This window comes from Myripristis murdjan, chromosome 16, assembly GCF_902150065.1.
Source record: "Myripristis murdjan chromosome 16, fMyrMur1.1, whole genome shotgun sequence".
NCBI classification, from domain to species: Eukaryota; Metazoa; Chordata; class Actinopteri; order Holocentriformes; family Holocentridae; genus Myripristis; species Myripristis murdjan.
Window position 1 is genome coordinate 21,371,765 of NC_043995.1, and position 12,244 is coordinate 21,384,008.

The window sequence follows — 12,244 nt, forward strand, 5'->3', positions numbered from 1 at the left end:
TGAAAGAACATTAACAGGATGTGCCAACCCACAATAATCATAGAGGACACCATCATAGATCAACAGGACAATTGCGCAAGACATTCACTAACAACCCAGTCTAATTATATAAGGGATGATATATGAGTGCAGGATAGTTTAATGGGACACATTCCTTAACCAGTGCTTAAAGGAAAAATCCACACTTAAATACTGATTAAACATTTGCCTTTACCTAAAAAACAGTTTGGCCCCTCTGTTGCTTCCTTTGGGTGATGTATTTTCTTCACAACTATCTCTTTTTCCCTGTTGGAGTTGTTCTATTCTATAAGGTCTGCTCTCAGACCATTACTAAGACTCCCTGACTGTACTAAGACTGTACCTGCCCTACAATATCCTTACATCATGTTTTTGCCCCGACTGTGTCTGCTGCACTGCTTGACACTGCAGGCGCTCAACTATTTAGACTGTCAATATCACCTCAAATCTTATATTATTTAATTTGAATTCTCGTTACATATAGGTAGCTGCAGAATGCCTTCCCTATATAAAGCCACACTACTAACATACTGTATGACTCCCTACCTCCACTGTATTCATACCTTTATATTATATACTATCACAAGCCTCATTAGCTGAGGCAACAGGTTGAATTGCATGTACCATAATTTTAACTTCATAGCCTTGACCTCCCTGTGCCTTCAGAGCCTGTATCTACCTTCTGCTGTAGCTCCTAAATCTATCTCTTGTTCTGCAGTGTTTCATGCAATGATGGTGCTGTGCTGGGATTACTCCATCTGTGTAGAACCTTTTGTTTGCAATTGTTCCTCCTTAGCAATGGAAATGCTCTTTGACTAATTAGGCTTAACTAGCATTTTGGCCCAGTTGAGTCTGAGACCTAGAAGTATTAGTAGTATTAGCAGTATTCGTAGCATTAGTAGTATTAGTAATATTGTCCTGCAGCATTTCCAAGCCTACCTCCCACTTTGATGTCCTAACGATAACCTCCACTGGCATAGCAAGAGCTAGAGAGAAAATTGTGCACCCTGCCTGTGACAAGCAGCACAGGAATTGTGCATTAATTGGGAGTCAGAGAGAGCCAGGAGCTCCAGATGGTCAACAAAGCGCACCTGTGCCTAATGTGTATATATCTATGTTTGAGTAGGGACAGATAGAGAAGCCTGTGGACTCAGCCAGAGAGGCATAGTCATCTGCCTATCCCCCAAAAGGCTACTACTATGTAGACTGTTAGAGGGAGACCACTAACTGCAGCCACACTTGTGCATTTACGTTATACTTCATGTATGTTTGGTGTCAGACAAATACGAGCAACAACCAGAAGCAAGTGTCTAGTGTCTTCCTACCCATAGACTCTGAATATTGTATGTTGAAACTTGGGAAGGGAAGTAAACTTATGCCAGCTCAGCCTGCAGCAGCAGCAACAACAGACACGCTGCGAAAGTACAGACTGAGAACAGAGTCTGTTGTCATCACCCCTCCTCGTGCTCACAGATTCAATCTGCACTGACCTCCCACCCACTGCATTTCACTGTTGCAGCCTCTTGTGCATCTGAAGGGTGTCCTATATACACGACCATGTTATGTTGTTATGTTTATGATCAGTAGTACTGGTATTATGATTAATGTTCTGTCTGTTGATAATTATATTGTTATATCTGTCTCTTGCACTCTGTCTTGTGAGCTCCCTTTTTTTCTGTTTTTTTTTTTCATAGTGAATTTTTCAAATTCTCTGTATATTAGTATATTATTGGTCATAATCCATAATTCTTTACCGGGATATAACTTCTAATATTTAGACACCACTTAATATTCAAATTATCGCCACTTAAAATGCAAAATATCTACTCAGAACAGCATCTAAGATGAGGGAAAAATAGCAAATATAGTGATAAAAGCAGTGATAAAAGCACTGGGGAAATTATTACCGAGGAGGTTAAAATATTGAGAGGAGCTCTTGGAATGAGCCACCCAAAAATGTTTACTCAACAAAGCAATTACAGTTCACAGAAAACAGATAGATGATATGAGCAATATCACATTGGAAATGTGGCTTCCTTTTTAATGAACAATCACCTCTACCCGTACCTCCAAGATTGTTTCTCTTTTTTTTTTCTTTTTTTTTTGCTTGTTGACTTTGTTTTTCCTCCATATATACATTACCTGCATTAGCTAGTGCCATTTCATTTACAACACAGCATTATCAACACTTAATTTACAACAACGAGACACACTCATTTTCTGTGGCCTGAGAGTTGCCTCCCCATTTATTGCCTACTTTCATTACTTTCACCATCACCCCAGAGAGAAGTTCATTAATGGTCTTTAAAATAACATTGACGCAGACTATTCCACACTTCTCATTCTGAGGTACACATAAAAAAAACCTAGTGCAGTCTGTCTGTCAGCGTCAGTGTGAGCTCTGAATCTGTCTCTGGACTGCATGTCTTGTTTGCTGCCATGTAGGACGGATGATCGGGTAAATTAGTCAGTGGACAGGTCATATGTTGCAAAGTCTTTTTAAAAACACAGAAACATGTGTCCATGTTTACTTTGCAACATGCATGGGATAAAACTTACTTTCAAATAATGCACCCTAATATGCCTGAGACTTGATTTTGTGAGATCTGTATCTGTAATTGTATGTCACCAAACCAAGTGTCACAATAAAGAATAATAATGACTTACTGCCCAGACCTGAACCCAGAATATCTTTAAATCCAAATAAACTGATTTTTCAGTCATTCTTAAAGATGCCTAATTCAACCCCCAAATGATATAAGTTACATCCCTTAACATACAAAGGTCATCAGCAACAAGTAAGCATATCCTAATTGACAAAGAATCGAGAAAATGACAAATTTCAGGTTGACAATAGCCTTTTCCACATGAAGATCTGCACTTTTTAGTTGTTTGTCTTTGCTGGTAACATCTATTGAGATGCCAGATTATCTCCCCAGCTGTGGCTATTAATTGCTCATTTAAAAACACTTTGAATTTTGAGCATTTTCACTTAGAGGGGGGACAGCAGTGTGAGGCAGTTTCTCATAACCAGTAATTACCAAACTGGGTTCAGGGACCATCAGCCATCCTTGAGAGGGTTCCAGGAGGCCATCAGCAAAATGAGAGCTGGATTTATTGCGCTGTTATTTAATTCATTATAAGTTAGCACAAGGAGATAATAAGGAAGAGTCATTATTTTAAATCATCAAATGGTTTGTGGGCTCCTCTGGTTTGTGTGCCCCTGTGTATACCAGTGGCTGAGAAAGTGAATATACTCTTTAGGTAAAGTAAACCTACCAAGCAAGGCTACGTAATTCAGTCTGGACATATGATTGAACTGAAATGCTGTTACTGCCATCTCCTGGAGTAGAGCTCAACCACCTCCCTCTAGTTTCTGAACAGCAAGCAAACAGAGGAAAACCAAAATGTCACTATCCAGACCATTTTCACATTTTATTCTGCAAGAATAAAGTTAACACAATCTGTGTTGATAAATTCTTATGTGAATGAGTGTATCATATGTACAAATTATTTGCATATCATTACTGCAACTGGTGTTTCCGTTTAATGAGCCGTACTTATACATTCAATTACATGCACGTTGACCAACATAATTCACAACTAAACATGGAAGACACAGCCATTACTCTCTTTGTTCACATTTTGACAGATGTTTGACTTTTTTTTAAAGTAAAACCATACATAGGTGACATAGAAAAACAAATACACAGCTAGCCCAGTGAACAGTATAATCATAACAGCCCACTGTAGGGAGTCATAGAGGCATATTCTCCCTTTTATGAACGCTTCTCATGTGCCTGCCAAGGGACTCCATCCATTTGAAGGATTTGCCACAGAAATTACACACAAACTGTTTTCCCTCAGTGTGAATCGTCTGGTGTCTATTCAGAGCGCTCGTCGTGATAAAAGTCTTCCTGCATATGTCACACCTGTAAGGCCTCTCCCCTGTGTGAGTCCTGATATGTGCTGCAAGGTGGGAGCAATTGCTGAAACGCTTCTCACAAACAGAGCAACAATACGGCTTCTCTTTATTCTCCTCACTGTTGTTGTGGTAGGGATGGAAAGGTAAGGTTGGGTCTTGCAGATTGCTTTTCAGACTGGAAGGGGATGAGATGAATTCTTTTATGTCAGACTCGAGTCCCTCAAGCTGCTCTTCATCATGACCCATCCAGAAATCTCTGTGTGTCTTCTGCTGCTCCTTTTTGACCTGTGAGGGCTCCGGATGCTCCTGCTCCATGCTGCTGCTGCCATCCTGCTCACAGTGCTGCTGTGGCTCAGGAGCCTCCACTGCAGGGACAACAGGGATTGATTGATGGTGCTGATGATGATGATGATGGGTGTGCTGCTGCTGCTGCTGCTGCTGCTGCAGCTGGGCTCCGGGACATCGAGGGACTAGAAAAAAGGATTACATCAAATTTTACACTGTCTAATAAAGAATGAAAAGCACACAAGTTTGTCCTGCTTGCATGCTAAAGTCTAGCAACGCATGCATAAATCAAACCAACCTGACTTCAGAAGCTTCAGCTGCATCCGGAGACGATTGATCTCTAGATCTTTTGAGCGACAAATTTCCTCTTTGTACTCGGCTATTGTCTTTTCAACTGCGCCGAAAATCTCCTCGGCCGCTGCTGTCAACCTCTCGTTGAGAAATGCTTTCAGTGACTGCATTTTGGCCATTTCGGGAAGGGGGAATTGATAGCACTTGGCAGCTCCTGATGATATGTTCTTGTGACTCCACGGAACGTCACGCTTCGCTTGTAAACACGGACATGAGACTGCCACGCAAGGCGGAGAAAGTGCTGCACTACCGCCGCCTAGTGGAAGGGGGTGCCAAATATGCAACATTGTGGTAAGGGGGGAAGGAGTTCAGTGAGCTACAGTGGCAATTTCGACAGACTGAAAAGATAAGATAAAGCACACAAAGACTAGGGTAAACATTTGGTTAAAATGCACAATATGGGTCTACTTAAGCTGGATTGAAAAGGACCACCTTCCCACCATGCACCACCTCGAGATTCAAAATAGAGTTGTGACCTCAGACCAAACCGAGTTACATCACAAATTCCCTGACTAAGCACCAGAAAGAGGGAGAAAGAACATTGCTGCGTCCAAATATAACATACAGCAGAAGCTCAGCCACCTTTATCTTTGTCTTTAACTCTTAAGATAGAGCTTGTATAGATATGATGTGATGTCTTTGCTTCTGGATGATAAAACTAGTAGAAACTGTCTTGGATCTCCCTGAAACCAGCACTGTTATAAGGACAGTGTGTGGACTGATGGCAGGAATCTAGTAATTACTTCCGTTTATGTAATGGTTTGAGTAAAATGTCTGATCAGTGTGTATATTTTTGGCTTCCGCGTTCATAGACATTAGTGGAAATATGTGGATGGTTTACATGTATCACTACTGTTGTTCCTTAATGCACGGCTCCTTGGCCGCTGAGGGAGCATAGCTGTTTCAGTTCAGTGCCATGATAAATATAGCAGTCAGACGCCTCTATGCATGGCATTGTCTTAACAGTAGTTCACTGGTGTAATGGGATACCCCCTCTCTCTCTCTGTCCAGTTCTAAAAATACCACTGTGATTTTTGAGTTCTGTATAGTAACATACAGCAGCCAACAATCAAAATTATCTGGATTGGGGATTATAGCAACTATTAGTATATTGTTTGATCTTCAAATTAATAATATAAAATACCACAATATGGTCAGTTTTGACAAAAAAAAAAAAAAAAAAAAAAAAAAAAAGCCATAGAGTGCATTCCATTAAGGCCAAAAAGAAAAGTGTGTGGTAAGCAGGACAAAACAAGACACAACACGTTGAACCAGTCTCTAAACTGTTTATTATAATGTTTCCTTTACAGCCTCCCTTCTTGTACCCATCGGCCATGACACAATATGATTAACATGTAATGGACACTTCCCTCTTGGCAAAAGAGCCAACAGAGAGCGGATCATGCACGTCTACAGGGAGGTATAAGCCACAAAACATCATAATTACACAAAGAGACAGCTATATAAAAGACAAGTAAATCTGATTGACAACAGCTGTGACACTGTATACACAAAAGTCCGTAAACTTTTCAAGTAAAGGCAATGTCCACCTCGAGGTGTATTTGTCGCACTGGTGTGGAAGTTAGTATGCACACACGCTATCTCAGTGGATCTAAATCTTTTCAGTGCAGTACAGTGCATGTGTCAACCTGTCCCTTTTTTTTTTAATCATAACAAAATACCAAAAAAGGAAACGGAGGGAATGACATCATTACACAAATACCTTGAATAAAAAAGGGGAAGAGGACTGTTCTAAGTGCTGTGAATCAAGGGATGATGAAAGTGGATCATCTGAATGGAGCTGGCCTCTGATCTGGACACAGTCTTGTCTGCAGCTTCAGGGGTTTTATGCCTTGGCGTTGATGATTTCAACAAACTCTGGCTTGAGGGAAGCTCCGCCCACCAGGAAGCCATCCACATCCTTCTGGGATGCAAGCTCCTTGCATGTGGCACCGGTCACAGAACCTGAGCAGAAAAACAACGCAGAATGATCAAAGGTGGACGAGGGGAATGCATAAGGCTATGCATAAGGCAATTTTTTCTAGCATCAATGACACAAATCAGCTGATGTGTCTCTCCTCACATCGACTTACCTCCATAGATGATCCTAACAGAGTTGGCAACAGCCTCAGACACGTTGGTCTTGAGCCATGCCCTCAGTTTTTCATGAACCTCCTGGGCCTGAAAGATCATGCAGGAAACAGACAGTGATGGTGAATGATGGGAACAGATCACAGCCCCAAATTAAGTGTGCAGTCGTTTCAAATGCTCACCTGCTGTGGGGAGGCGGTCTTGCCGGTGCCAATAGCCCACACAGGCTCATAGGCGAGCACAACCTTGCCCCAGTCCTTTACATTGTCTAGGAGAGAAGATATGATAGGCACTGAAGTGGTATTCACAACTTATCAGCTTTGCAAAATCTCATGCTTCCCTAAGTTAATAGTCAGTCAGTCTGCGGTATAACAATTCCTGAAATGTGAATTGCAACAGTTCAGCTCAGCTGCATTCCGACACGATTCAATTATGGCATTATCATGGGTTTTGTACCTGCGATGACCTTGGTCTGAGCAAAGACAACCTTCTCTGTGATTCCGGCCTCTCTCTCATCGAGCTTCTCACCAATGCAGGCAATCACACCAAGACCATTCTCAAGAGCGTGGGCGGTCTTCTGACCAATGAGCTATCAGGACAGACATATAAGCATCTATAATCACATGGTTGGAGGCAGGGAATGTGTTGCACTGAAGTTCATTGCAGTCATTTAAAAAGACTTTAGGTTTTACAATTTTAATTTCAGTGTTACACCGCCATGCTTTATGGCAATTATATAAGCTATTAGACTACCCTTTGAATGTAATTATGTGTTGTGAGACAGGTGGTGCAAGCTGAAAGAAGAAGATAAAATGACGCTGAATTACCTCATCGCTCTCGCCAAAGACGTGGCGCCTCTCAGAGTGTCCCAGGATCACCCAGTTCACACCACAGTCCTTGATCATCGCAGGGCTGGAGAGAAAGTATTCAAACAAACACAAAATAAAAATGATGTTTCAAATCATAAACACAACTAACACTTCATTTTCCTTCCTGTGACTTTGGTCACAACCTAACAAGCCAGCTGGCCACGGCATCTTGAATAATTTCTTGCATTGTGAAGCTACTTGTCTGCATGTCCGTCATTTTCATGATTTGGTATTATGAGATGTTGGATACATCCACATAGGCCGTACCTGATCTCCCCAGTGAAGGCACCCTTGGGAACTTTGTAGCAGTTCTGAGCAGCCACGCCAATCTTAGCATCCAGCTTGGACCTGACGAAGTCCAGGTAGATGGATGGAGCACCGCACACAACCTCTGTACCAGAAAAGATGAAGAAAGGGCACTTAGATTGAGCATTGAGGACTTAGTCTTCGTAAACCTGTAAACATATGAATGTCAGTGCACAAAGTCAAATACAGATGAGCACATCAGTAGCTGGTGGGGATTGAGAGTTTTGCTCAAGGACACTTCAGAAGGTTGGATATTTCCAAGAATGAGGGAACATGTGTCTGCCAATTGAAGGACAGGACATCTAACCACTAGACCAACCTGTTGTCCCCTAACTATGACCAAATGCACGTCTAACAAAGTATGCATAATTATTTTTTCCCACAGCACTTAATTCTCAAGGCTATGTGCCTGAATGAGACAAATTCTTGCAGTGGGTACTATTTGGTGAAACAAAACTGCAATGTAGCTGCCCTGTAAGCCATGGGCTTAATATTTCTTAATGGGTAAACTGTCAGTGTGATTTTATCGGTTAGTCCATATTAGTACAGTCTAAACAGGTCAAGACGAGTATAGTAAGACAGTACACTGACATTCACAATGTAACTGTATCTTGAGGTTACGTGAGTCTATATTAAACACCTCCTGTCACTATGGGTTTGGTAAAGGTCATTCATCCCTGGCCAGACACAGTCCCCCCTGCATAAAGGTCTGAGTTCAACCTGCAAAAGGTCACCTCCTCCACTGCATTCTGCTGGGGTCAAACATGAGACAGAAGCCTAAGTTCAAAGGTCAACAAAATAGTCTGACTTTAAATATCTGCATGTAAAGAAAATCAGCCCGGGATGAAGAGGCTGAACTTTGACTTTAACCCGCCAATAGGAAAAGCTTGTTGAAGTTTCAGTCTGGCACACAAGCGCCGTTTGTGCGTCACACACTGTCGAGCGGCAGAGGGCGGATCTTGTAATTGAGCAAGGTCCAAGGATAGTCGATGTGGTAACGAGAATGAAAACTTGCTCATGTATGATATAGACGTATTTATACGATAATCAAACGACCACTAATGTGCACAAAATTACAACTGCTTGCAACTCGCTCAGCTGCCATGTTGCCAGAGGACAACAACTGGATGTGATGACAGCGGAAACGAGCCGTCCTCTCTTGCACAGAGTCATGCACTGAATAAAATAGGAATTATTACACAATGGCGGCGCTGTGCACAACAAAGCATGGTGGCTACTTTGTCTCCAGCTTGTGGGACGCGAGAAGTGCAACAGGGCAAATGTCTACTCGCTGGGCACAATTGACATTCCGCCCACCGATCCAACACTTGGAGCAAGCAGTGTGTGTGATGTGACTGGCTGCAGGGACTACGTGCCGCTCCAAACGCACACCCACCGACATCGCTGAAACATTTGAGCGTCCGTGGTCTCCAGTGCGTTTCACTATTAGAGGTCTTATGTAAGCCCGTGTAGTGGGGAAGGACACAGCTCGCACTGAATGCAGCCAGGTAACTTAATAAGCATGTTAAATGATGGAGAGGGCTGTGATGCTGCCCCCGGATGTTTCATAGTCACATTGATTTACTGTGAGTTAGCCCATTTTGACTCTGATGGAGAGTATTCGCGATAGAAGAGAAAAAACACACTGTGCATTAACCATACTGACAACTGAGAATGTGATCATGATAATCAAAAAAGGCGATCATGTTGCATGATCAAGGAAGGGGTTGGCAGAGGATACTGACACTGCAGGGATGTGATAATTCATATTTACATACCGACATTGGGGTCCAGCTTGGCACCGTTCATGGTCTGCATGAGTTCCCCAAGGCTTTTCTTGTCGCCGTTCATCTTCCAGTTTCCGCCGACGAAGAATTTCCTGGTCATGTTTGCGGTTTGATGGGCGAGTCCTTAGCTTTCAAACGGTTCCGACGGTCCACAGGGGTCCTTCTCGTCTGGGGCAAGAGAGCGGACGTGCAGGAGCAACGGAGTGTATTTATGAGCTTGGAAAAAGTAACCCCTCCTCTCTGTGCGCGCTATTGGTCTGTGGCGACACGCCCGCAAAGGCATTTTCCCTACTTGAGGAAGGGGAAGAGCAAATGTCATGCTGCCTTTAATTGCTCTGCGCGATCGACCCCTTATTCTATTTTATTCTATTTTATTTGATTTCCATCAACAATATTTCACGGTAGCAAGAGAGTACACACCTTGGAAGGAAGGAAGGTTGGTGACAATGTAGCAGCTTTGTAAAATTTTAAAACACATTTTATGGCAAAAAGTTTTTGTAGGCTCATACTCCCAAAGTTCCAGTGTAAATATGAGATGTGGTGCATTCAGGTTCTTTTAGTCAAAAATGAAAGCAAATGTTCCCTATTATCAACAATGATGTTCTGGTGACTCCGAACTGTCGTTTTATTAAAATAAATCAAGCACAGATCTACTTGGTACCAGAGCCATAGAGCTATCTCTTTTACACACAGTTACAAACGAAGTGTTAATCTGTCATGTTGATTAATTTCTAGGTAAATCTGTTCTGCATGCACGGCAATCAACAGGCGCATAGGTATGTATTTATACTCTGTGAACAGACGCAGGAAGAAAACAGATCGCCGACGCAACAAGATGATTCTTCAAAAAGAACAACATAATATAAATAAAATATGTCATTTATCAGCAGGTGTTCGCCCTCTTTCTGTGTTTTGAGCCTCCCATAAATCCCCACCTGTAGACTCCAGTTAGTTCGGTGGATGTTGTGCGTGTCTCGCAATTACGATGTTTCTAAGAGTGCATGAAGGCATCATCAACTGCCAATTCATACTTTTAAATGAGAGCTATCTTTGAAACAATTAAAAAAAAAAAAAAAAAAAAAGAAGAAGAAGAAATGCAGTTCGGCTTCTTGAATAGAGAACCACTGATCTGTAGAGAGCTCATGACATCAGCTGTTACAAGACGTGTATAATTAACATTTCAAATCGTTGCACTGAATTAACATTTTTATTAGCCATAACCAAAGCTGTCTTATTTATGAGTTTGATGAGTAGTAATTCATCATGAACTTGAGATGACCATCAAAATATTAATTTGACATCTAAAAGCATATTGGTGTCTAAATATTGGGACATATACATTATGAATACGGACTCTGACTGGTTAAAACGCAGCTCCAGTAGCAGCAGTGATAGAGTGTAATGTAGAGACAGTCCCGCAGAGCCTCAACCATGTGGGCGTGTCTCACCGGGACGCCGGTGGGATTCACGAGCGTATTTTCAGAGACGCTCCCTGATTGGAGGATATTCGACAATGCTTTGCATACCCAACATGCATTTCGCTTCGCTTTATGATATTTGTGTCTTAAAATCCACTTGGGTGTAAATATGTTTAGATTCATTTTCATTTTAGTTTCACATTTTACTTTTTTCCCCCCTCATATATTATCAGCTTGCTTTTGCAGTTTCATATTGCAGCTAAACCATGACTGCAATTAGTATGTCACTAATACAGCACTGCTCCTGTACTTGACAGTAGTAAGGATTTCGCTCTTTTGAAATTTCTCCAGCAGGCTTCTAGTATAAATAGAAGCCCACCTTGAGTTGTTTAAAATAAATCATGTGCGTTCAATATACACTCGGTGCTTGTCAAGCAACTGATCGACTTGCATAACTGAAGCAAATTGTTATTTGTAATAGAAATATCAGAAGGTTATTGAAACAATCCGGCAACTCAGCATCCCTGGGTGTATTTGGTGTATACAAGTATACTTCATTGCATATGCTCAATTACTAATTTCTGTATTTATGGTTGTAACATTATGCAGGATTAATGCGCATATTTGAAGGTAATGGATACATATTTTATATTTATGTCTTTTTCTATGTCTCGTAATACAATTCTTCTGTGACACTGTTAAAGAGAGACCCTGTATGAATAAAAATCATCATTATCATCATCTTCTTATAATTCAGTGTTCAACAGTTTGAAAATCCCCACTCTAAACATTAAACACGGTGAACATCAATCTCGCCACACGGGGGCGCCTCACACCGCCGTTGCCACGTCAGTTTTAAATAATGAATGGTTGATCGCTTTGCACTTATTGCACTTTCCCATGACACTGTGAAGGTTACACTTTGACACACACAGGGCATGCTGTCACGTGACTTCACGTGCTGTGGGCCAAACTACCGTCAGCGTGGCTTTGGGGACATTTTGTGAAAAACTGAGCAGGAAAAAACAATGTGGTAAAGAGGGAGGAGGAATGAAAAAGAGGAGGAGTTAAGTGGAGAAAGTGATATATTGAAATCCCATTGTCGGTCGATGTCACAAAAGCAGTGAGTTTACATTGACATTGACAGGTTTGCCGAAATTCCCACTTGTTCTGAACGAAGCACGGTTGACGTTC

General features: G+C 41.8%; 2 protein-coding genes and 1 non-coding gene across 3 annotated transcripts; 1 reads left to right on the forward strand and 2 right to left on the reverse strand.

Annotated features, from left to right (window-relative positions):
* Nucleotides 1-3,439: 3,439 nt before the first annotated feature.
* LOC115374262 (adult enhancer factor 1-like) lies at nt 3,440-4,815 on the reverse strand. Its single transcript, XM_030073111.1, has 2 exons — nt 4,527-4,815; nt 3,440-4,413 (listed from the first exon to the last, which is right to left on the reverse strand). Exons 1-2 carry the CDS (start codon nt 4,696-4,698, stop codon nt 3,776-3,778), a joined length of 810 nt encoding a protein of 269 aa, XP_029928971.1. The 5' UTR covers nt 4,699-4,815; the 3' UTR covers nt 3,440-3,775.
* A 1,035-nt stretch (nt 4,816-5,850) lies between these two features.
* tpi1b (triosephosphate isomerase 1b) lies at nt 5,851-9,833 on the reverse strand. The gene is made up of 7 exons (XM_030073121.1): nt 9,624-9,833; nt 7,807-7,930; nt 7,498-7,582; nt 7,127-7,259; nt 6,853-6,938; nt 6,673-6,760; nt 5,851-6,544 (listed from the first exon to the last, which is right to left on the reverse strand). The coding sequence occupies exons 1-7, from the start codon at nt 9,730-9,732 to the stop codon at nt 6,426-6,428; spliced, it is 744 nt and encodes a 247-aa protein (XP_029928981.1). The 5' UTR covers nt 9,733-9,833; the 3' UTR covers nt 5,851-6,425.
* Nucleotides 9,834-11,371: 1,538 nt separating this feature from the next.
* On the forward strand, nt 11,372-11,429 carry LOC115374556 (U7 small nuclear RNA). Its single transcript, XR_003929629.1, has one exon. It is a non-coding gene; the product is annotated as a U7 small nuclear RNA (small nuclear RNA).
* The last annotated feature ends 815 nt before the right edge of the window (nt 11,430-12,244 follow it).